Here is a 26779-nt window from a genome sequence, read left to right as displayed (position 1 = left end):
TAACAACACAAAAAAAGATTAAAATAGACTCAATCTATTGAGAGAGGGAGTAGGGGGAAGAGAGGGACTGGGGGAAGAGAGGGAGGAAGAGGAGGGGGGGAGGGAGAGAGACAGAGAGAGAGAGAGAGAGAGAGAGAGACAGACAGACAGACAGACAGACAGACAGGCACACTAACTTTGAGAGAGAGAGAGCACTTAATTTACGAAATTGCTGACAGAACTAGATTCCCCAATCTGCAGTCTAAAAATATAATGGTTAATTTAATTGAAACACCCACAAACCATCTAAAAGTGATTTCTATGGGCAAGGGATCTTTATTAATTAAAAGAGAATATAAAACATAAATGAAATGTACAGCAAACCAGAATTATAATTTGAGAGAGAAGTATTGGCTATACTACATATTACTCTCTAGCCACACTTCAAAAAGTTCCCTGTAACAACTCTTCTGTACAGAAAACTTTCACAGACTCTAAGACATACTAGTTTCACATTAAGAAAAGTTAAATGTAAAGTGGAAGACAGAAAAGAAAAATTTTTTGATTACTTACTCAAGTTGGTCATAATTAACACACATCAGTGGAACCTCTGTACTACAACGCTGGTGAAATTTATAACCACATGTTTGACAGCGGAACCCCTGGAAAAGCAGCTTTCGACAGAAGTCACAAAATGCTAAGGTGAAAAAAGTTTTCCGTACCTGCAAAGTAAAACATCGTAGAGGATTTCAAAAACTAGTCAGAATCTTTTTAGAAATCAACTTATTTACTCTTTCTTTTTTTCTTGCGGTACGCGGGCCTCTCACTGCTGTGGCCTCTCCCGTTGTGGAGCACAGGCTCTGGACGCGCAGGCTCAGCGGCCATGGCTCACGGGCCCAGCCGCCCTGCGGCATGTAGGATCTTCCCGGACCGGGGCACGAACCCGTGTCCCCTGCATCGGCAGGCGGACTCTCAACCACTGCGCCACCAGGGAAGCCCAACTTATTTACTCTTGATTAAAATAACAAATCTTTAATATGCTTACATCATGAGAACTGACTTAAACACTAAGATACTAAAATGAAAACCAGTGGATTCAAGATAACAGATGGACTACATGTATTTTTCTCCCACCCACTAACCAATTAAACTCGTAAATCAAGAAGATGGAAAATAAATAAAAGACTAACTAATATTAAGCTTTACTACATAAAAGTAAAAGCAGAGATGACAGGAGCAGGAAGAAACAGAGGTGAAAGACAGAATAAGGGTACACTTCAATAACTCTACAAAGAAAGGAGTTAACAGATGCTTACTGGTGTTGACAGAACAAGAAACAATGGCATACTTAAAGTTACAAAGGTATGCAACAGAGGAACCAAAAAACCCACAAAAAAACAAAAATGCTTCAGAGGAGGAGCGAAAAGAGGAGGAAGCTTGTAATGTTACAAATAATCTAATTCCCTATGGAACTGGCCATAAGTAAATGTCTAAAACTGATAAAATAAGAAATTGTAGCTTAAAGTTATTATTTAGTAATATGAAAATAATCACGAGAAGAGCTTGAAACAGAAACCACTGAAAGTTAAGAATGATTTCCTCTCAGATAGCCTCATCCACTAGAGGGCAGACAGCAGAAACAAGAAGAACTACAATCCTGCAGCCTGTGGAACAAAAACCACATTCACAGAAAGACAGACAAGATGAAAAGGCAGAGGGCTATGCACCAGATGAAGGAACAAGATAAAACCCCAGAAAAACAACTAAATGAAGTGGACATAGGCAACCTTCCAGAAAAAGAATTCAGAATAATGATAGTGAAGATGACCCAGGACCTCAGAAAAAGAATGGAGGTAAAGATTGAGAAGATGTAAAAAATGTTTAACAAAGACGTAGAAGAATTAAAGAACAGAGACGAACAATACAATAACTGAAATGGAAAATACACTAGAAGGAATCAATAGCAGAGTAACTGAGGCAGAAGAACGTATAAGTGACCTGGAAGACAGAATGGTGGAATTCACTGCTGCAGAACAGAATAAAGAAAAAAGAATGAAAAGAAATGAAGACAGCCTAAGAGACCTCTGGGACAACATTAAACGCAACAACATTCACATTATAGAGGTCCCAGAAGGAGAAGAGAGAGAGAAAGGACCAGAGAAAATATTTGAAGAGATTACAGCTCAAAACTTCCCTAACATGGGAAAGGAAATAGCCACCGAAGTCCAGGAAGCTCAGAGAGTCCCATACAGGATAAACCCAAGGAGAAACACACCAAGACACATAGTAATGAAATTGGCAAAAATTAAAGACAAAGAAAAATTATTGAAAGCAGCAAGGGAAAAACGACAAATAACATACAAGGGAACTCCCACAAGGTTAACAGCTGATTTCTCAGCAGCAACTCTACAAGTCAGAAGGGAGTGGCATGATATACTTAAAATGATGAAAGGGAAGAACCTACAACCAAGATTACTGTACATGGCAAGGATCTCATTCAGATTCGATGGAGAAATCAAAAGCTTTACAGAGAAGCAAAAGCTAAGAGAATTCAGCACCAGCAAACCAGCTCTACAACAAATGCTAAAGGAACTTCTCTAAGTGGGAAACACAAGAGAAGACAAGGACCTACAAAAACAAACCCAAAACAATTAAGAAAATGGTAATAGGAGCATACATATCGATAATGACCTGAAACGTGAATGGATTAAATGCTCCAACCAAAAGACACAGGCTTACTGAATGGATACAAAAACAAGACCCATATATGTGCTGTCTACAGGAGACCCACTTCAGAACTAGGAACACATTCAGACTGAAAGTGAGGGGATGGAAAAAGATATTCCATGCAAATAGAAATCAAAAGAAAGCTGGAGTAGCAATAGTCATATCAGATAAAATAGACTTTAAAATAAAGAATGTTACAATAGACAAGGAAGGACACTAAGTAATGATCAATGGATCAATCCAAAAAGAAGATACAACAATTATAAATATGTATGCACCCAACATAAGGGCACCTCAATACATAAGGCAACTGCTAACAGCTATAAAAGAGGAAATCGACAGTAACACAATAATAGTGGGGGACTTTAACACCTCACTTACACCAATGGACAGATCATCCAAAATGAAAACTAATAAGGAAACAGAAGCTTTAAATGACACAACAGACCAGATGGATTTAATTGATATTTATAGGACATTCTATCCAAAAACAGCAGATTACACTTTCTTCTCAAGTGAGCAAAGAACATTCTAAAGGATAGACCACATCTTGGGTCACAAATCAAGGCTCAGTAAATTTAAGAAAATTGAAATCATATCAAGCACCTTTTCTGATCATAACACTATGAGATTAGTAATGAATTACAGGGAAAAAAAAGTAAAAAACACAAACACATGGAGGCTGAAGTATACGTTACTAAATAACCAAGAGATCACTGAAGAAATCCAAGAGGAAATCAAAAAATACCTAGAGACAAATGACAATGAAAACACGACAATCCAAAACCTATGGGATGCAGCAAAAGCAGTTCTAAGAGGGAAGTTTACAGCTATACAAGTGTACCTCAAGAAACAAGAAAAATCTCAAATAAACAATCTAACCTTATACCTAAAGGAACTAGAGAAAGAAGAACAAACAAAACCCAAAGTTAGCAGAAGGAAAGAAATCATAAAGATCAGAGCAGAAATAAATGAAATAGAAACAAAGAAAACAATAGCAAAGATCAATAAAACTAAAAGCTGGTTCTTTGAGAAGATAAACAAAACTGATAAACCATTAGCCAGACTCTTCAAGAAAAAGAGGGGGAGGACTCAAATCAATAAAATTAGAAATGAAAAAGAAGTTACAGCAGACACCGCAGAAATACCAAGCATCCTAAGAGACTACTACAAGCAACTCTATGCCATTAAAATGGACAACCTGGAAGAAACGGACAAATTCTTAGAAAGGTATAACCTTCCAAGACTGAACCAGGAAGAAATAGAATATATGAACAGACCAATCACAAGTAATGAAATTGAAACTGTGATTAAAAATCTTCCAACAAACAGAAGCCCAGGACCAGATGGCTTCATAGGTGAATTCTATCAAACATTTAGAGAAGACCTAACACCCATCCTTCTCAAACTCTTCCAAAAAACTGCAAAGGAACACTCCCAAACTCATTCTATGAGGCCACTATCACCCTGATACCAAAACCAGACAAAGATACTACAAAAAAAGAAAATTACAGACCAATATCACTGATGAATACAGATGCAAAAATCCTCAACAAAATACTAGCAAACAGAACCCAACAACACATTAAAAGGATCATATACCATGATCAAGTGGGATTTATCCCAGGGATGCAAGGATTCTTCAATATATGCAAATCAATCAATGTGATACACCATATTAACAAATTGAAGAATAAAAACCATATGATCATCTCATTAGATGCAGAAAAAGCTTTTGACAAAATTCAACACCCATTTATGATAAAAACTCTCCAGAAAGTGGGCATAGAGGGAACCTACCTCAATGTAATAAAGGCCATATACCACAAACCCACAGCAAACATCATTCTCAATGGTGAAAAACTGAAAGCATTTCCACTAAGATCAGGAACAAGACAAGAATGTCCACTCTCACCACTATTATTCAGCATAGTTTTGGAAGTCCTAGCCACGGCAATCAGAGAAGAAAAAGAAATAAAAGGAATACAAATTGGAAAAGAAGAAGTAAAACTGTCACTGTTTGCAGGTGACATGATACTATACATAGAGAATCCTAAAGATGCCATCAGAAAACTAATACAGCTATTCAATGAATTTGGTAAAGTTGCAGGATACAAAATTAATGTACAGAAATCTCTTGCATTCCTGTACACTAATGATGAAAAATCTGAAAGAGAAATTAAGGAAACTCTTCCATTTACCATTACAACAAAAAGAATAAAATACCTAGGAATAACCCTACCCAGGGAGACAAAAGACCTGTATGCAGAAAACTATAAGACACTCATGAAAGAAATTAAAGATGATACCAACAGATGGAGAGATACACCGTGTTGTTGGACTGGAAGAATCAATATTGTGAAAATGACTCTACTACCCAAAGCAATCTACAGATTCAATGCAATCCCTATCAAATTACCAATGGCATTTTTTACAGAACTAGAACAAAAAATATTAAAATTTGTATGGAGACACAAAAGACCCTGAATAGCCAAAGCGGTTTTGAGGGAAAAAAACGGAGCTGGAGGAATGAGACTCCCTGACTTCAGACTATACTACAAAGCTACAGTAATCAATGGTATGGTACTGGCACAAAAACAGAAATACAGATCAGTGGAATAGGATAGAAAGCCCAGAGATAAACCCACGCACCTACGGTCAACTAATCTATGACAAAGGAAGCAAGGATATACAATGGAGAAAAGAGTCTCTTCAATAAGTGGTGCTGGGAAAACTGGACAGCTACATGTAAAAGAATGAAGTCAGAACACTCCCTAACATCATACACAAAAATAAACTCAAAATGGATTAGAGACCTAAATGTAAGACTGGACACTATAAAACTCGTAGAGGAAAAATAGGAAGAACACTCTCTGACATAAATCACAGCAAGATCTTTTTTGATCCACCTCCTAGAGTAATGGAAATAAAAACAAAAATAAACAAGTGGGACCTAATAAAAAAAAAAAAAAGAATGATTTCCTCTGGAGAGTGGCATTAGGGGCTAACAAGGGATAGGGCAACAGGTGATTTTTTTTGTAAACCCCTCTGCACTATCTTAAAAACTATATACATTTGATTAAAATGTAATATACTTTGATTAAAATGTAAAAAAGAATTTATAAACGAAAAAACTAGTTTATAATTATATGAAAATCAGATCAACCCTACCTAAACTTGCTAACTTAGGACGAGGAAAAGGAAAATCACCTAAAAGAAGGTAAGAACTACTTTTAACAAATTATCAGTTTGTTAGAGGATTAGAAGACCTAAATGTATCTGTGAACATTCCTCTGTGTGAAACTTAAAAGGCAACGTGTAAGAACTCCATGTCAGAAGCCAAACATGGGTCACATAAACAGAACTGTGCCAGAGAAGCTCTATCTTGATAACGAACAAAACCAGAAATTGTTTAAAACTGTTTGGTTTGTATATATAAGAAGCAGAAAACATAAAAAGGATAAACAAATAACAAAATGTTAACAATGGCTATTTGAGAGTGACGAGAGCATGGGTGACTCTATTTTGTCTTTTGTTCTTTGCTGTATATTCTCAATTCATCTCAGTTTTTCAGACAGCATTAATCACACACAATAGTAAGAAAAACACATCATGATCCAGGACACACCTGTATTCATATAATAATATTACCCTAACTATACATAATGCATATCAGAATTTTCTAATCCATTCTACTGCATGTAAATGCTTTTCATGATCCATTAAATTGATTTCAACACCCACTTTATCAAAACTCTTTTCAATAAACACATATTTAACACGATAAAATGTTATTAAAAATAATACTTCATCAAGAAAATGATATCTTGGCACATCATTCATTCTGGCTTTTTGAGAACATTTAGATAGTTTTAAGAGTAGCTCTTGTTTTCTTCACCTTTTTGTCTATGTATCACTTTCTAGGGGATATAAAAAAGCAACTGACTGTTTTTAGCTTTGTTCCTTTTCCATTTGTCTCTGGATATAAAAGCAATTAGAAAATCTTTAATATTTATGTGTCTACTATTTACTGAAGCAAGCATCTTTTTATATTGCTAGCATAATCTCTGGAAATTAGAGCACAGAAAAATACAAAACGTATTCACAGGAATCAGCATTTTATAGTCACTTTATCCTTTTTGCTAACTACTCATACTCTCAATCGCCTAATAATCTGCAGACTTTCATGAAGCCCTAATTTCTCTTCCTTCTTTAATCTACTCAGTTGCAGTCTTTCTTCCTGTCACTGACTTATATGTGAAAACTATGTGTAACTGGTTGTTTCTGTATGTAAAAGAAGGGGGAGAAAAAGAGAGAAAAGGAAGGAGGGCAGGAGGGAGGAAAGCAGAAAGGAGAGAAAAACACCTGAGCAGGAGAAAATGTGGGTATGCATTTGAGCATAAATTGAGTAACTGACATATACCTCTATCTGTGAATATACCTTTGTCAATAAAGGTGGGTACAGGAAGGTATATCTTTTCTTTTGGGCCACAACTTATGCTTATTTTGGAATTCAAGACATGGATAGTAAACTCGTGAGGGCCATAGAACAGGTAATTTGCACGCATTAATTTGTAAGGTGTGGGGCTGAGGGAAGACATTAACTTTAGTGCCTATAGAAAATGGGAAGGTCTGGACACATAGCATCTGTTTTTAATCTTGTTTCTCTACCTTCCCTGCCCCCTGCCAGTTCCCAAGGATTCCTGGGATGCAGGTATATACTGAAGGAATCGCTTTTATAACAGACTATGAAACCAGGAGGCATAATCAGCCTTCCTCCAGTAGTCAACAAAAGCCAGCCCAGAGAAGCAGAGAGAGGATTTCTTTCCCTTTCTAAGCAGAACACAGGCTTCGTCTTGCCTCTCTATGACACTAAGAGCAATCATTCCAAAACACAAATCTAATCACACTGCTGCCCTGCCTATTAAAATCATTAAATTTCCAATGATTTTAGGGAAAAGTCTGAATCTTTAACATAGCTTACAAGGACTCTCATGAGCTTACTCCACCCATATACACGCTACACTCTAACAGCCCCCTCTCCAACTTTGTATCATCCATTCTGAACTTCTTTCAAAACTGAAAAGGTAACATGCTTTCTTGCTGTTCCCTCTGTCTAGAGTACTCTTGTGTTTTTTTAAAAAATATTTATTTATTTATTTATGGCTGTTTTGGGTCTTCGTTGCTGCACATGAGCTCTCTCTAGTTGTGGCGAGCGGGGGTTACTCTTCGTTGCGGTGCGCAGGCTTCTCTTGCTGCAGAGTGCGGGCTCAAGAGCGCAGGCTCAGTAGTTGTGCACGGGCTTAGCTGCTCCGCGGCATGTGGGATCTTCCCGGACCAGGGCTCAAACCCGTGTCCCCTGTATTGGCAGGCAGATTCTTAACCACTGCGCCACCTGGGAAGTCCCTGTCCAGAGTACTCTTCCCTCATCCATCAGGCCACAGCTTTCATATTTCTTCCTTTGGGAAAACTTCCTGACTCCTCAAAGGCCAGGTTAGGGATCTCTACTCTGTGTATCTATAGCACTTTAAACATACACAGTAATTAAGAGTGCTTATGAAAATTTTTAATTAAATGATCTGTCTCTCTCTACTCTAAGGCAGGGATACTGTTTTCTTATTAATTGTTATATCCCCAGATCAGACAAAATATTGGCAAATGAAAAGATCTCAACAAATAGTAACTAGCAGCTCTCCAACTGTGTTGTGAAGATTTCCATACTCTGCAACTAACCTGCAGTTTGCTTTCATTACCCTCTTGTGGCAAGGACCTTCCTGCACTGCTTAAGGTTAGTAACTTAGATCTTCTTTTACCTCCTCATATCCAATTTCTAATTAAGAAGAATAAGAGTACTTTTTTTTTAATTCCTAAAAACTTAAATAAAAAATCTTAATTATCCTCTCAAAATTCTCCAGGTTTAAAAAAAAAAGTCAATAGTAGTGAACTCCTTATCTCATCATTATAAAACTATCTGCCACATAGTAAATCTGATTGGCATCAGGTGTATCTTACACTCGTCCAAAAGATACCTTATCTATTGAAGCACAAACCTGATCTCATTATTCATCGCTAATGGAGCCTCCAAAACACTAACACCCCCCAGGAAATCAAAAGAGCCCAGCTGTACTAATCAACAAGGCACAAGGGAAAACACTTGATGCCAAAAGGGTAGCAATAACTATCCATCTAGAAAACTAAACTGTGGTCCAAAGTCCATATATAGAAAAGTAAGAAGTGCATTCCTGCCTTATAGATCACTCTAATCTTGGCTCCTGCCTACTCTTTTAGAGGACAGGTTCTCAAGCTCTGGAACCTTATCTCTGAGGTAGAGAGGTTCCACTGTTCCAGGCCTCATGCTGGTGACACTTAGCTTAGGCTAGGTTCTGGCAAATGCAAAACCAGATAAAGGGAGAAGTATTGAAGGAGAGCTTTAACATCTATCTTTCTTCAGTCCTCAAGGAAAGCTATTCCACTTCCATTAGTCTTTCAGAAACATTTACACAAGTGTGTCAAGATGTATGCAGAAAGAGTCTGTTTACCATATATATAACAGATTTCTTAAAAACGTAAACGTCTGTTAAGAGGGATGGTTAAATATACTGAATTTATATTCTTATGGACTATTATGCAATCATTATAAAGCTAGGTGTACTGACATGGAAAGATGCCCATGATGCTTTGTTTAACTTAAAAAAAAAAAAAGAAGAATATCATACAAAACATGATTCCATTTTTTAGTTTTAAAAAAAGGAAAAAATGGAAAATAATGAAGGAAAGGGAAGGGAGAAAAAAAAGAAAGGAGAAAACTTTGGGTTCACAGACACGTTTTATATATAGAAAGACTTTGGAAGAATACACAATAATCAATTAACAACTGTTTACCTCTGGTAGGGTACTTTCACGTTTTTACTTGATATACTTTCGTACCACTCAAATTTTTAAGAATTTTCTTTCAATAATGAGTATCTATTACTTTTTTTTTGAATTTTTTTAATTGAAATATAGTTGATTTACAATGTTGTGTTAGTTTCAGGTGTACAACAAAGTCAGTCAATTATATACATACATATATGTTATTACTTTTTAAATTAAAAATAAAGTATAATGATTAAAACAAAACTCTTTAAATATGTGTTGTTTTTTTAAATAACAGAACTGATTTTCAACTTAGGTAAAATATCAATGTCAAAATTATTCATCCATACTTCATATTCTCTACATAAAAATTCATTCACAAGAACTTGAAGATTTTTGACATTAAAAAAAATATAAAAGTACATACAAAGTTGTGTGTTGTAAGTGGAACATTCTCCAACACTTCTACATGCAATTCCTCTCCAGTAAGCCAGGAAATATCAGTGTCCCAGCCAATTGGTTTCTTCTCTCTGAAAAGTATAGACACAGCCTTTCTTGGTTATCATACCTAAAGATCTTCATAAACCTCATGCTGAAGATATGAAAATTGGTTATTGAGGGGCTAGTAATGGTGAGGGAGTTTTGGCTCCCTGGTCTTCCATCGTTAGAAATTTAAATGGCAATAAATTAATTTTTAAGTTTACCCCAAATAAATGTATCACTCTTGGACAAACAGCAGGGTAAAGAGATGTACTCTTTTCTTCAAGTCAGCTCCAGAAAAGACCTACAACAGCAGAAAATGGATTGTTCCTGGGGTCCAAAAAAAAAAAGAAATCACAGGTACAGATTTACGTACCCATTCAAAGAAAAAGAGTACTCAAGGGACAATATGCCCCAAAAAGGAGACTTTTTTTTGCTTTAAAAAAACAGGACTCAAAATTGGGGTTGGGGGGCTCATGGCAAAATTTTAGACACTTTCTGAAAAATAATTCAATATAAAATGTTAATTCTGGTAAGTCTTTTGTGAAACTATGAGTTTATATTAAAAATAAGGGACTGGGAAAGAGTCCATTATTCAAATAAGACACATAAAAAAATAGTTCAAAAATTTTAAGAATCTCAAACTCTAAACAAAGTCATTTGATCAGAGAAACAAACACTATCATCACAAGAAATTATCTGATGTTAACTCCTCAAAGGGCCTACAAGATTTCTTTAGGCTAATTAACTTAGTATTAATATTTTTTTCCTGAAGTTGATTTTCAATACCCTAGGTCTGGGTAAAGATCTTATAGAAAACCCCAAAATTTCATGTCTGAGGTTTTTTTTTCCTTTTTTAAACGAAGTTTCACATCACATACAAACCATACCCATCCTGAATTCTGTAAACAGCACAGCACTCTGGGATTAGACCTCTCATCATCAGTGCTTTCTTTAGGCTGTCCCGGACTGTAACTCCACACCTTGCAGGTACCTATGGTATCATAAACATATGATATGAGGTAAAGGAAATAAATTATATATTTTCCACATCACTGAAAAAAACCAATAATTTACCTTTATAACACCTTTAAAATGTCATATGGATTACTGTGTCAGAAAATTATTTCACTAACTTAATATTAATGGGAAATTATGACCCAAGTATCTATTATTACTCACCAACTTAAATCAAAGCAAAATTTTTAGTTTTTTATTAAAATTACAAAATATCTTAAACATATAAAAGAACAGAAAATACTACAGATCCTTATGTGCTCACTGCTGAGAAATAATAGATGTCAACATTTAAAGCAAAATCAATTTTGATCCAACACTGTTCAAAGCTGAAAACTCTAATCCTTCAATCATAATGATGGTCCCTAAGAGATGTCTTACTGATCCTAAACATAGCAGAAGAAAATACCTGTCTTAATGTGTATAGTTGATATCTGCTGTTTAGTTGTTTGGCACTCCTATTTCTTCTGGGAACCCACCCTTCCCTAAAAACCACATGGTTCTGGAGAGGCCATCAATCACAAGGGTCACTACTTTTCTGGCTACACATGACATAAGCCAGCTAATCAGTTTCCCATATCCCTAATCCAGGGCTAGATATATGACCCAAACAGCACCAGAGTTCTTTCCTTAACTGACAGATGGACACTGGTTGAGAGAAGTTTCTGTTTCTACTGTAGTTAAAGTGTTCCAAAAGGACAGAAATCTGGAGTCCCTAATGGCCATCTTCCCTAGTACACTGAGAAAACCTGGCTACACAATGAAGCTAACCTAAGGAGAAGTAGAGATGACATTAGGAGCGGGGAGAAAAGAGGCACTGAAAATAGAGATAAGAATCTTTCTGTATATTTGAAGTTATCTCTATCCTGGCCTTTTCTGCCAGCGACCCATCTCCCCAGATATTAATCCAAATAATTTAAAACTGAAAAAGGACTGACAAACACAGTGTAGACTAAAGTGAAGCAATGGGAGTTCAGGTTGGTCAGTCTTTATGGGGGGAGGGGAGTGCAGACAGAGGAAATGTTAATAACAAAATTAAAGGTTTCATTCTTTTAAATCACTAAAGTACTCAGCAAACCAAAAGTTTCCAAAGAAATTGGGAAACTTATGCTAGAGGGGGAAAAATGGAGTGAAAATGAATATAAGACAGCTGAATCTAAACAGTATATTGAAGGGGAACAATCGAGAAAGCCAAATTAGGACCTAAGATTAGAAAACACAGGAGGCAGATTTTAGCTCAATATAACCGTTAAAACTATCCAGCAAGGGAAAAGTTTACCATGAGGGAGTAGGTTCATCATTGGAAATATTCAAGAGACTGGATTGGTACAGTTGATCCTCTTTATTCATAGACTCTGCATTTGCAAATTTGTCTGTTTGCTAAAATTTATTTGTAACCCCAAAATCAATACTTGCAGTGCTTTTGCAGACATGCACAGAGGACTGAAAAATTTGAGTTGCTCAAGGCATACTTTCCCAGCTGAGGTTAATCAAGGTGACACTGCCTTCTTTTTCTAGCTCTCATACGGTAGACAAGTGCCAGGTGACTTTTAAGCTAATGGACCTGTGAAGAAATAAACAATCTAGGGGCCAATATACAGAGGCCATCTTTGGCTCATTTATAACAGTAATCCTGCATTTCTCCTAGGAGCAATGGTTCAGTATTCACTAATTCAGTGTTTGCAGGGAATGTATAGAACATAACTACTGCAAATCGTGAGAACTGGCCATACCTTCTAGAAATAATGAACAGAAGGAAAAGCTTACTTTTTCCCTCTGCAACTCATATTCTGCCTACTCTAAACCAAAAATTTCTTGATTGACAACCCTATCTTTAGTTTTAAACCCCATCCAATCTATCCTATCCCCATGTTATCAGTGAAATCTTTCTAAAGAAGGTATTCTTAACATGTGTGCGTGAACCCGAGGAAAGCCTTAGATACTCTCTCTGGAACATAAAATTTCAAGCCCATCATGGACTGCTGAGGGGTCCACTGAGCTCAGATTTAGAATCCCATTCTAAGGTATAACCTTACATTTCATTAGTCTTCTCAAAATTTTCCAGTTATTTATAGGACAAAATTCAAATTCCTTAATATGGCATACGAGGTCATCAATGGGTTGGGGCTATCCACCTTTCAGTTCCTTTGGTAATTCCCCTCATGCACTCCTGTAATGCCATCTTCTAATATAGCTATGCTCCCTTATGCTTCTCTGAACAGGTTGATTCCAAGGTGTATAGATGTTTCATCAGTAGGCAAAAATTTGGTTTTCCACTCTTATCACCAAGGGAAAGTCACCTATCAGTCCTTCATTCACTTCTGTAGGCTGATTTCTGTTCCTTCGTGATACCTGTTCAACAGACTGACACACCAACAGAATAAAACAGAAAGACCAAAGCAGACTCCAACACATAAAGAAAATCAAAATAAAATAAAGGCAGCATCTGAAATAGGATAAAGATGAACTTTTAAATAACTGATGTTGGAACTACTGGAACCAATCTAGGAAAAAAAGGTTCACCCATACTACATACTGTACACTAGGGTAAATTCCAAAAGGATCAAATATTTAAATGTTGAAGGAAGGAGGGGACAAACCATAAAAGAACTGAAAGAAACACACGGCAAGCTCCTTTATAACCTCAAGTGAAGAAGCCTTATAAATCTATGATGCAAGGTCTGGAAGCCATAAAAGAAAAATGTTAAATTCACCTACACATAACTAAGAACTTTTTAGATGGCAAAACACACACAACATACTGCAGTCAGCCCTCCATATCGTGGGGGCCACATCCGTGGATTCAACCAACTGAGGATCAAAAATATTCAGAAAAAATTTCCAGAAAGTTCCAAAAAAGCAAAACTTAAATTTGCCTACTATAAGTAACCTAAAGATGATTTAAAGTATACAGGAGTATGTGCATAGGTTATATGCAAATACTATGCCATTTTATACAAGGCACTTGAGCATCCAAGGATTTTGGTATCCTTAGGGGGTCCTGGAACCAATCCCCTGCAGACACTAAGGGATGACTATATAAGCAAAGTCAAAAGACAAATGCAAACTGGGAAAAAAATATTTGCAACTTATATAAGAGGCATATAATCTTCATGATATATAAAGAGCTTCTGAAAAATTGAGATCAGGATCAACGGGCAAAGGACATGAAAGACAGTTCAGGAAAACAGAAATATAAACGGCCTTCTAACTTATGAAAAGGTGTTCAACCTCAGAGAAAAGCAAACTCAAACTTGCCAAAATATCTTTCATTTATCACATTGGCAAAAATACAAAAGTTTGACAACATACTCTGTTGATGAGGCTATGGTAAACAGGCATCTCATACACTGCTGATAGCAGTGCAAGACTAAGCAAAACCTGTGAAGCAAAATTTGAAAGTTTCTTATCAAAATTACAAATGTAAATTTCTCTTTGATCAAGGAAGCCTACTTTTGGTATACCATAATTTAACTGGTAAACTATAGTACATCTATACAATGGAATCTATAGCTATAAAAAAGAATATTTAAGCATGCTATACGTGGAAATGGAAAATTTCCAGGATAGCCTACGTAAACATTAAAAGCAAAATACAGTATGATATATACAGTATGATACCTTGTGTGTATGAAAAGGAGTGGAGAAATAAGAATATATCTATTTTCTTCTTGCTACATGAAGAAACCCAGAAAACACACACACCCACCCAAATAAAAATAGTTACCTAAAAGGTACAGGGGAAACTGGATGTAAAGAGGTAGAGGTGGAAACAAGATTTCCTGATGTAAATACCACATGAAAGAATTACCGGAACAACTCCTACAGAACACCCACTGAACGCTGGCAGAACACCTCAGACCTCCCAAAAGGCAAGAAACTCCCCACGTACCTGGGTAGGGCAAAAGAAAAAAGGAAAAACAGAAACAAAAGAATAGGGACGGGACCTGCACCAGTGGGAGGGAGCAGTGAAGGAGGAAAGGTTTCCACACACTAGGAAGCCCCTTAGCAGGCGGAGACTGCGGGTGGCGGAGGGGGGCAAGCTTCGGAGCCGTGGAGGAGAGCACAGCAACAGGGGTGTGGAAGCCAAAGCGGAGAGATTCCCGCACAGAGGATCGGCACCGACCAGCACTCAGCAGCCCGAGAGGCTGGTCTGCTCACCCGCCGGGGCGGGCGGGGCTGGGAGCTAAGGCTTGGGCATCGGTCGAGCCCAGGGAGAGGACTGGCGGAGTGAACATAGCCTGAAGGGGTTAGTGCGCCACGGCTAGGCTACCCGGGAGGGAGTCCGGGGAAAAGTTTGGACCTGCCAAAGAGGCAAGAGACTTTTTCTTCCGTCTTTGTTTCCTGGTGTGTGAGGAGAGGGGATTAAAAGCGCTGCTTAAACTTTGAGCTCCACAGATGGGCGTGAGCCGCGGCTAACAGCGCGGACCCCAGAGACGGGCATGGGACGCTAAAGCTGCTGCTGCCGCCACCAAGAAGCCTGTGTGCGAGAACAAGTCACTATCCACACCCCCCTTCCGGGAGCCTGTGCAGCCCGCCACTGCCAGGGTCCCGGGATCCAGGGACAACTTCCCCGGGAGAACGCAGCACGGCACGCCTCAGGCTGGTGCAACGTCACGCTGGCCTCTGCTGCTGCAGGCTCGCCCCGCACTCCATACGCCTGCCTCCACCCGGCCTGAGTGAGCCAGAGCCCCCGAAGCAGCAGCTGCTCCTTTAACCCCGTCCAATCTGAGCGAAGAACAGACGCCCTCCGGCGACCTACACAAGAGGCGGGGCCAAATCCAAAGCTGAGCCCCGGAAGCTCTGAGAACAAAGAAGAGAAAGGGAAATCTCTCCCAGCAGCCTCAGAAGCAGCGGATTAAAGCTCCACAAACAACTTGATGTACCCTGCATCTGTGGAATACCTGAATAGACAACGAATCATCCCAAATTGAGGAGGTGGACTTTGGGAGCAAGATTTATTATTTTTTACCCTTTTCCTCTTTTTGTGAATGTGTATGTGTATGCTTCTGTGTGAGATTTTGTCTGTACAGCTTTGCTTTCACCACTTGTCCTAGGGTTCTGTCTGTCCGTTTTTTTCTTTGTTTTACTAAAAAAATTTTTTCTCAATAATTAGTTTTTATTTTAATAACTATTTTATTCTATCTTATTTTATTTTAGCCTCTTTCTTTCTTTCTTCCTTCCTCCCTCCCTCCCTCTCTCTCTCTCTTTCTTTCTTTCTACTTTTTCTCCCTTTTACTCTGAGCCATGTGGATGAAAGGCTCTTGGTGCTGCAGCCAGCAGTCAGTGCTGTGCCTCTGAGGTGGGAGAGCCAACTTCAGGACACTGGTCCAGAAGAGACCTCCAAGCTCCACATAATATCAAACGGCGAAAATCTCCCAGAGATCTCCATCTCAACACCAGCACCCAGCTTTACTCAAAGTCCAGCAAGCAACAGTGCTGGACACCGTATGCCAAACAACTAGCAAGAGAGGAACACAACCCCACCCATTAGCACAGAGGCTGCCTAAAATTATAATAAGGCCACAGACACCCCAAAACACACCACCAGATGTGGACCTAGCCACCAGAAAGACAAGATCCAGCCTCATCCACCAGAACACAGGCACTAGTCCCCTCCACCAGGAAGCCTACACAACCCACTGAACCAACTTTAGCCACTGGGGACAGACACCAAAAACAATGGGAACCACAAACCTGCAGCCTACAAAAAGGAGACACCCAAACACAGTAAGATAAGCAAAATGAGAAGACAGAAAAACACACAGCAGATGAAGGAGCAAGATAAAAACCCACCAGTCCTAACAAATGAAGAGGAAATAGGCAGTCTACCTGAAAAAGAATTCAGAATAATGATAGTAAAGATGATCCAAAATCTTGCAAACAGAATAGAGAAAATGAAAGAAACATTTAACAAGGACTAAGAACAACTAAAGAGGAAACAAGCAATGATGAACAACACAATAAATGAAATTAAAAATATCCAAGAAGGGATCAATAGCAGAATAACTGAGGCAGAAGAACGGATAAGTAAAATGGAAGATAAAATAGTGGAAACTACTGCAGAGCAGAATAAAGAAAAAAGAATAAAGAAAAAAGAATGAAAAGAGCTGAGGACAGTCTCAGAGACCTCTGGGACAACATTAAATGCACCAACATTCGAATTATAGGGGTCTCAGAAGAAGAGAAAAAAAAAAGGGACTGAGAAAATATTTGAAGAGATTATGCTTGAAAACTTCCCTAATATGGGAAAGGAAATAGTTAATCAAGTCCAGGAAGCACAGAAAGTCCCATACAGGATAAATCCAAGGAGAAACACGCCACGACACATACTAATCAAACTGTCAAAAATTAAATACAAAGAAAACATATTAAAAGCAGCAAGGGAAAAACAACAAGTAACACACAAGGGAATCCCCATAAGATTAACAGCTGATCTTTCAGCAGAAACTCTGCAAGCCAGAAGGGAGTGGCAGGACATATTTAAAGTGATGAAGGAGAAAAACCTACAACCAAGATTACTCTACCCAGCAATGATCTCATTCAGATTTGATGGAGAAATTAAAACCTTTACTGACAAGCAAAAGCTGAGAGAGTTCAGCACCACCAAACCAGCTTTACAACAAATGCTAAAGGAACTTCTCTAGGCAAGAAACACAAGAGAAGGAAAAGACCTACAATAACAAACCCAAAACAATTAAGAAAATGGGAACAGGAACATGCATAACGATAACTACCTTAAATGTAAATGGATTAAATGCTCCCACCAAAAGACACAGACTGGCTGAATGGATACAAAAACAACACGCATATATATGCTGTCTACAAGAGACCCACTTCAGACCTAGGGACACATACAGACTGAAAGTGAGGGGATGGAAAAAGATATTCCATGCAAATGGAAACCAAAAGAAAGCTGGAGTAGCAATTCTCATATCAGACAAAATAGACTTTAAAATAAAGACTATTACAAGAGACAAAGAAGGACACTACATAACGATCAAGGGATCGATCAAGAAGAAGATATAACAATTGTAAATATTTATGCACCCAACATAGGAGCACCTCAATACATAAGGCAAATACTAATAGCCATAAAAGGGGAAATTGACAGTAACACATTCATAGTAGGGGACTTTAACACCCCACTTTCACCAACAGACAGATCATCCAAAATGAAAATAAATAAGGAAACACAAGCTTTAAATGATACATTAAACAAGATGGACTTAGTTGATATTTATAGTACATTCCATCCAAAAACAACAGAATACACATTTTTCTCAAGTGCTCATGGAACATTCTCCAGGATAGATCATATCTTGGGTCACAAATCAAGCCTTGGTAAATTTAAGAAAATTGAAATTGCATCAAGTATCTTTTCTGACCACAACGCTATGAGACTAGATATCAATTACAGGAAAAGATATGTAAAAAATACAAACACATGAAGGCTAAACAATACACTACTTAATAACGAAGTGATCACTGAAGAAATCAAAAAAATACCTAGAAACAAATGACAATGGAGACACAACGACCCAAAACCTATGGGATGCAGCAAAAGCAGTACTAAGAGGGAAGTTTATAGCAATACAATCCTACCTTAAGAAACAGGAAACATCTCAAATAAACAACCTGACTTTGCACCTAAAGCAATTAGAGAAAGAAGAACAAAAAAACCCCAAAGTTAGCAGAAGGAAAGAAATCATAAAAATCAGATCAGAAATAAATGAAAAAGAAATGAAGGAAATGATAGCAAAGATCAATAAAACTAAAAGCTTGTTCTTTGAGAAGATAAACAAAATTGATAAACCATTAGCCAGACTCACCAAGAAAAAAAGGGAGAAGACTCAAATCAATAGAATTAGAAATGAAAAAGGAGAAGTAACAACTGACACTGCAGAAATACAAAAGATCATGAGAGATTACGACAACCAACTGTATGCCAATAAAATGGACAACCTGGAAGAAACGGACAAATTCTTAGAAATGCACAACCTGCCAAGACTGAATCAGGAAGAAATAGAAAATATGAACAGACCAATCACAAGCACTGAAATTGAAACTGTGATTAAAAATCTTCCAACAAACAAAAAGCCCAGGACCAGATGGCTTCACAGGTGAATTCTATCAAACATTTAGAGAAGGGCTTCCCTGGTGGCGCAGTGGTTGAGAGTCCGCCTGCCAATGCAGGGGACACTGGTTCGTACCCCGGTCCGGGAAGATCCCACATGCCGCGGAGCGGCTAGGCCCGTGAGCCATGGCCGCTGAGCCTGCACGTCCGGAGCCTGTGCTCCGCAATGGGAGAGGCCACAACAGTGAGACGCCTGCGTACTGCAAAAACAAAACAAAACAAAAAAAAACCCAAAAAAAACCATTTAGAGAAGAGCTAACGCCTATCCTTCTCAAACTCTTCCAAAATATAGCAGAGGGAGGAACGCTCCCAAACTCATTCTACAAGGCCACCATCACCCTGATACCAAAACCAGACAAGGATGTCACAAAGAAAGAAAACTACAGGCCAATATCACTGATGAACATAGATGCAAAAATCCTCAACAAAATGCTACCAAACAGAATCCAACAGCACATTAAAAGGATCATACACCATGAACAAGTGGGGTTTATTCCAGGAATGCAAGGATTCTTCAATATATGCAAATCAATCAACGTGATACACCATATTAACAAATTGAAGGAGAAAAACCATATGATCATCTCAATAGATGCAAAGAAAGCTTTCGACAAAATTCAATACCCATTTATGATAAAAACACTGCAGAAAGTAGGCATAGAGGGAACTTTCCTCAACATAATAAAGGCCATATATGACAAACCCACAGCCAACATCGTCCTCAATGGTGAAAAACTGAAAGCATTTCCACTAAGATCAGGAACAAGACAAGGTTGCCCACTCTCACCACTCTTATTCAACATAGTTTTTGGAAGTTTTAGCCACAGCAATCAGTGAAGAAAAGGAAATAAAAGGAATCCAAATTGGAAAAGAAGAAGTAAAGCTGTCACTGTTTGCAGATGACATGATACTATACATAGAGAATCCTAAAGATGCTACCAGAAAACTACTAGAGCTAATCAATGAATTTGGTAAAGTAGCAGGATACAAAATTAATGCACAGAAATCTCTGGCATTCCTATACACTAATGATGAAAAATTTGAAAGTGAAATCAAGAAAACACTCCCATTTACCACTGCAACAAAAAGAATAAAATATCTAGGAATAAACCTACCTAAGGAGACAAAAGACCTGTATGCAGAAAATTATAAGACACTGATGAAAGAAATTAAAGATGATGCAAATAGATGGAGAGATATACCATGTTCTTGAATTGGAAGAATCAACATTGTGAAAATGACTCTACTACCCAAAGCAATCTACAGATTCAATGCAATCCCTATCAAACTACCACTGGCATTTTTCACAGAACTAGAACAAAAAATTTCACAATTTGTATGGAAACACAAAAGACCCTGAATAGCCAAAGCAATCTTGACAATGAAAAACGGAGCTGGAGGAATCAGGCTCCCTGACTTCAGACTATACTACAAAGCTACAGTAATCAATGGTATGGTACTGGCACAGAAACAGAAATATAGATCAATGGAACAGGATAGAAAGCCCAGAGATAAACCCACGCACATATGGTCACCTTATCTTTGATAAAGGAGGCAGGAATGTACAGTGGAGAAAGGACAGCCTCTTCAATAAATGGTGCTGGGAAAACTGGACAGCTACATGTGAAAGTATGAGATTAGAACACTCCCTAACACCATACACAAAAATAAGCTCAAAATGGATTAAAGACCTAAATGTAAGGCCGGAAACTATCAAACTCTTAGAGGAAAACATAGGCAGAACACTCTATGACATAAATCACAGCAGAATCCTTTTTGACCCACCTCCTAGAGAAATGGAAATAAAAACAAAAATAAACAAATGGGACCTAATGAAACTTCAAAGCTTTTGCACAGCAAAGGAAACCATAAACAAGACCAAAAGACAACCCTCAGAATGGGAGAAAATATTTTCAAATGAAGCAACTGACAGAGGATTAATTTCCAAAATTTACAAGCAGTTCATGCAGCTCAATAACAAAAAAACAAACAACCCAATCCCAAAATGGGCAGAAGACCTACATAGACATTTCTCCAAAGAAAATATCCAGACTGCCAACAAACACATGAAAGAATGCTCAACATCATTAATCATTAGAGAAATGCAAATCAAAACTACAATGAGGTATCATCTCAGACCGGTCAGAATGGCCATCATCAAAAAATCTAGAAACAATAAATGCTGGAGAGGGTGTGGAGAAAAGGGAACACTCTTGCATGGCTGGTGGGAATGTGAATTGGTACAGCCACTATGGAGAACAGTATGGAGGTTCCTTAAAAAACTACAAATAGAACTACCATATGACCCAGCAATCCCACTACTGGGCATATACCCTGAGAAAACCATAATTCAAAAAGAGTCATGTACCAAAATGTTCATTGCAGCTCTATTTACAATAGCCAGGAGATGGAAGCAACCTAAGTGTCCATCATCGGATGAATGGATAAAGAAGATGTGGCACATATATACAATGGAATGTTACTCAGCCATAAACAGAAACGAAATTGAGTTATTTGTAGTTAGGTGGATGGACCTAGAATCTGTCATATAGAGTGAAGTAAGTCAGAAAGAGAAAGACAAATACCATATGCTAACACATATATATGGAATCTAAGAAAAAAAAAATGTCATGAAGAACCTAGGGGTGAGACGGGAATAAAGACACAGACCTTGTAGAGAATGGACTTGAGGATATGGGGGGGGGGGAAGGGTAAGCTGTGACAAAGCGAGAGAGTGGCATGGACATATATACACTATCAAATGTAAAATAGATAGCTAGTGGGAAGCAGCCGCATAACACAGGGAGATCAGCTTCGTGGTTTGTGACCACCTAGAGGGGTGGGATAGGGAGGGTGGGAGGGAGGGAGACATAGAGGGAAGAGATACGGGAACATACGTATAACTGAGTCACTTTGTTATAAAGCAGAAACTAACACACCATTGTAAAGCAATTATACTCCAATAAAGATGTAAAAAAAAAAGAATTACCTATTCAAAAAGGAAAAGGGGAAGGGGAGCACTGTCTCAAATTTTAAGGCTGAAAAGACTAAAAAGATATTTTCAAAAGAACCAGGTTAATGCCTCTTCTCCAAATTACAAAATTAAATGTCCCTGATTAGGCTGTCAAAGCAGCAATAACTTTTCTCTAAAATAATTTAAAAACAAGCATCCTACCTTAACAGCGATCTATAGTCAATGTAATCATCTGAATATTTGCAAAGGAAAATTTAGACCAAAACAAAATGTATCAGTCTAAACTTTAACATACCAGTTTTTAAAGTGAATATAAATCATCTTTTATCAACGGATTCATGATGGTCCACCACACTACCCTACTTTTGTGTATGTTGAAAATTTTCCATATAAAATGTTCTCTTAAAACCTTAAGAACTCCTTCTTAAAGGAGTGGCCATCAAAATTCAGGTGGCCATCAAAATTACTACATGTTTAATTATCTGAGGTAGTAGATTAATTTGGTAGTTTAAATTCTTTACAATGCAGACTTTATTAGATGCTTTAAGTAAACTTCATGATACACTGAGATCTCCTTGTATAAAACTGGCACAGATTATACATGCTAATATATGGGTTTTTAAAATAAACCTAAATTTATAGCTTCCTGATTTTATCATAATTTATCTTGATGTCAAGTCCTTTTTTAGGAGTGTTAAACCAGTCATAATATAGTTTATTATTATAGACTGTTAAACCAATTCACAATAAAAGGAAAAATTTAATATGATCTGCTTATAACATGGTCTTTTTAAAGTTAAAAGAGGCTGACTATATATACTACCAAAACTTCCTAAGATGAAAGCGATTTTAGAATTAAGTATGCCTCCTGGTCAAGTTGTATTTAACTGACAAAGAACAAGTGATAAAGGTGGTAGGTCTTTTACTCCTAAATTGCTGGTCCCAATTAAATCGAAAACCAAAACTAAATTTAATCAATTACCTCTTTAGACCTCCAAGGGGGAAAACTTATCTAGCAACAGATTAAGTCCTTTCGCTGTGGCAAAAGTTAATAGAATTTATGAGGAGTCAAGAATGTCCCAGACTTCACAGCTATTTTATTAAAATTAAACACAGTATTTTAAATATCAACATGAGTTAATACTGCTCCGTATAATACTCTGCCTCACAAAGTTACTATGAGGATCAAATGAGTATGGGGGAACGTTTTTACAAACTGTAAACCACTATGCAATAGGTATTCTTCTTGTCTACAAAAGGATGGAATGTGTAACTCTTTCATCACTTGCAGATCTTAGAGGTTTCTGCTTTACTTTTTGCTAAAAATAAAGGGAGAGGGAGGGTATTCCCTGGGGTTCTAGCATTTACTCTAATGATGTCCCTTTACTCAATCTATTCCATTAAAACTACTTACTTGTGCTAGTAAGAGAGTTAGAGTTTCCTACACGTTTTCGTGCTCTTTACATGTTTTTCCTCAAACTGGCTAAAACAAGAACAGCTTGTTTAGCTTCTCCTTATCTCTTCCATTCCATAAACATTTCTTGCTTTAATTATCACACAACCAAGGCATGATTTTGAAGGATCCAACATTGCCCTATCTGTTCCCACTGTCCTTCCTTTCATTATGTTAGATACAATCACACCTACTAATTGTTAGACACTGAGGAAACCAAAAAAGATAAGCTGCTTTGAGAGCTTTCTCCCCAAAGATGTTAAAATTAATTTAGTAGTTTTAGATATTTTTTTCAGACACCTCGTATTTACAGCCTTTGAACCAAATCTGCATTTCCCATTGAGAGATCCACTTACAGGTCTGCAACTTGGAAATACCCCGTTACTTGTAGACAAAGAGTCCTGTATAAAGATGTTCATATTTTAGCACTGTTAGTAATAACAAAAAACCTGAACATAACCTAGATGTCAGGATAAACTATGTTAAATTGAAAAGAATCAGACCTATATGTATCAACACATACATATGTATACCTTGAAATTATAATAATTTTGAATAAAAAGGACAAGATGTTGAACATTACATACAGTATCATACTATTTTATATATTAAAAAAATGCTTATAGGTACATATCCATGTAGTAAAATATAAAAATTTCGATTGAATGTACCTCACATTTATCTTAGTGGCTACTTCTTGGGGGACAAGGTGGGATGAAGGATGTTTGGGAAGGGAATGGGACAGGTAAGAGGAACCTAAATATATATATGTATGTACGCATATATGGATATATGTTATATATGTGTGTGTGTAATATGAAGCAAATATAACAAACATTAATACTTGTTCATTGTAGGTGACTAAACACAGGTGTTTAATATATTGTCCTTTATACTTTTCCATATAAATAAATTTCCTAAATAAAAAAGTTAAAAACCTTATGAATGTTCTTTTCTAAACCTTTGCTACTTCCTCAAATCAGCATGAATATGTTCATCAGTTTTTTTTCCTAGTGGGAACTGTTTCTTTTTAACTTTCTATTTTTCTTTTGTTCTATGTTCTTTGAATTTTTCCAACTCTACTATGAAAAATTTCAAACACAGAAAATTAGGAGTGGTACAATTAACATCCAAGTTCTCTCAGATCCTAAAATTATTTTTTCATATTTGTTTTCTCTCTTTAACATTTTGTTTCCATCATACCATTTGAAAGTAAGTTCTAAACTGACTGAGATAGAATTCAGAATAGTGGTTACTCTTGAAGGTGGTCACTGAATTGAGGGAGCACAAGAGAACACTCACATTAGAAATGTTCTACATCTTGGTCTGCATGGCACTTACACACGTAGAAAGTCACTGAGCTGTACACTTGAGATTTGTACACTTTATTATATGTAAGTTTTATTTCAAAAGAGGGGCGGGAGGGGGGTTGCAGGCATCATGACAATTTACTCCGAAATATTTAAGCATGTATTTCCTAAGAATAAAGACATTCTCCTACATAAAAATATCGCTATTGTCACACTTAAGAAAACTAATAATTCCATAAGAACACATCATATTCAATCAACACTCAACATGTAGAAGAACGACTTCTACAGCTCTTCCCCACCCTGGTCCCAAATCAGGATCACACAGCGCATTTGTTTGTTTTGTCTCTTTAGTCTTACTCAGTGTAGAAAAATCCCCAACCTTTTATCCTCCATGACACTGAGTCCAGGCTGTTTGTCTTATAGAATGTCCACCTTCTGAATTTGTCTAATTGCTTTCTCATGGTACTTAACTTTTCCCTTTATCCCATGTTTCTTATAAAATGGAAAGTCCAGAAGCTTAACATTCAACACAATCATTTTCAGTAATAATACTTCAGAGATGATGATTCATCCACTGAGTTTTAAATTTTAAGGCTACCTAGAAATTCTATTTGGTTCCTTCTTAGGAATCTAATCCTGCTATTTTTAAGTCTTCTAATGCACTGATGGTAGACTGTTTCCTTGCATATTATAACTTGTGATTTTGACCTTGTCACTGAGGCATTCTGTATGTGAATTCCATGAGACCTATATGGGCTAAGGGAGGGTATGCATTTGTTTCTGCCCAGTTCCTGAATGCTATTACCACTTCAGAAGCAGTTGTTAATTTCTTGGGTTAAGAATTCCTGAATAATATAGGTAATATAATTATGAACCCCACACACTATGATAAGAACAGGTCTATAGTTAAGAATTCACAAGGGAAACTTTAACCTTTATTTGGAGCCCTGGCACTAGTACTCAGACTTGAGTGTGGTTCAAGTTTGACAGGTATAAATGTCAAATCTGACACTAAAAACAATGCAATTTGTTCCAGTTAAGGAACACAGACTTAGGCACCAAATAATTAATGTCTTTTCCATTCTTGTTTGAAATGGATGCTTACATTTGCATGACCACTGGGTATCACATTTCATTTTCAACAACTAGTCTTTCTGAAAAATACAAAGAAAAAGCAATGATGATATTAAAGTTGACTCACCACCGTCCTCTGTTTATTGGGCAGGAAGACTCTAACGATAGGTTTTTGTGGTGACTTGGGGTTGCTCCGTGACACATCTGTGGGATTTTGAAAAACTGAAAGAGATGAAGGCAGCACTGAAAGGCTAGAAGAGGAAGAAGATGTAACGGTGTCTGTTGATGCAGAGCTAGAAACAGAAAAATCAGTTCCATTCCCCAGGGATTCCAATAACTGTTGTTCTCTTTGTTGGAGGGCATCTAGCTTGCTGGTGTATTCTTCATAGGCCTATAAAATAAAGTAGACTTACATTGAATCTGGACTTTTTCCTGACAGTAACAAAAGGAAATATGAAATTTAAGTCTTTGATTATAATCTCTTTATAATCTAGCTAACACGATTTTGTATTACAAATTACAAAATAAGTGCTGGAAGTATTGTAAATTAGTACTTTTACCTTTAAATTGATAAATCTTTTGTTATAAGACACTACATCTAGAAACTGACATACACACACATATATATATGTCTATAATAGCCATGAATATTAATTTTGAAAAACCAGTATTTGCAATTTTCTGGCCAAATCACAATTTATATTCCAAACTACATATCTAACATAAGATAAAATACTAATACATCACAGATAAATACCCTATTAATTTTT

General features: G+C 37.1%; 1 protein-coding gene across 4 annotated transcripts in view; it reads right to left on the bottom strand.

Moving 5' to 3' along the window:
- BRAF (B-Raf proto-oncogene, serine/threonine kinase) overlaps positions 1-26779 on the bottom strand; it is a 152783-nt gene that overhangs the window by 55671 nt on the left and 70333 nt on the right. For all 4 annotated transcript variants that reach the window (XM_089917313.1, XM_089917312.1, XM_022579583.3 and 1 more), the window contains exons 3-6: positions 26137-26400; positions 10932-11035; positions 9989-10091; positions 553-701 (exon numbers count right to left, since the gene is read on the bottom strand). In XM_089917313.1, the coding sequence (XP_089773439.1) occupies positions 553-701; positions 9989-10091; positions 10932-11035; positions 26137-26400 (620 nt within the window). The remainder of the gene's footprint in view (positions 1-552; positions 702-9988; positions 10092-10931; positions 11036-26136; positions 26401-26779) is intronic.

This window comes from Delphinapterus leucas, chromosome 9, assembly GCF_059928025.1.
Source record: "Delphinapterus leucas isolate spDelLeu-1000000601 "Yukka" chromosome 9, BTC_Dleu_Yukka2, whole genome shotgun sequence".
Classification (NCBI taxonomy): domain Eukaryota; kingdom Metazoa; phylum Chordata; class Mammalia; order Artiodactyla; family Monodontidae; genus Delphinapterus; species Delphinapterus leucas.
Note: the sequence above shows the minus strand (reverse complement) of the source record. Positions and strands in the feature narration are given on the sequence as shown.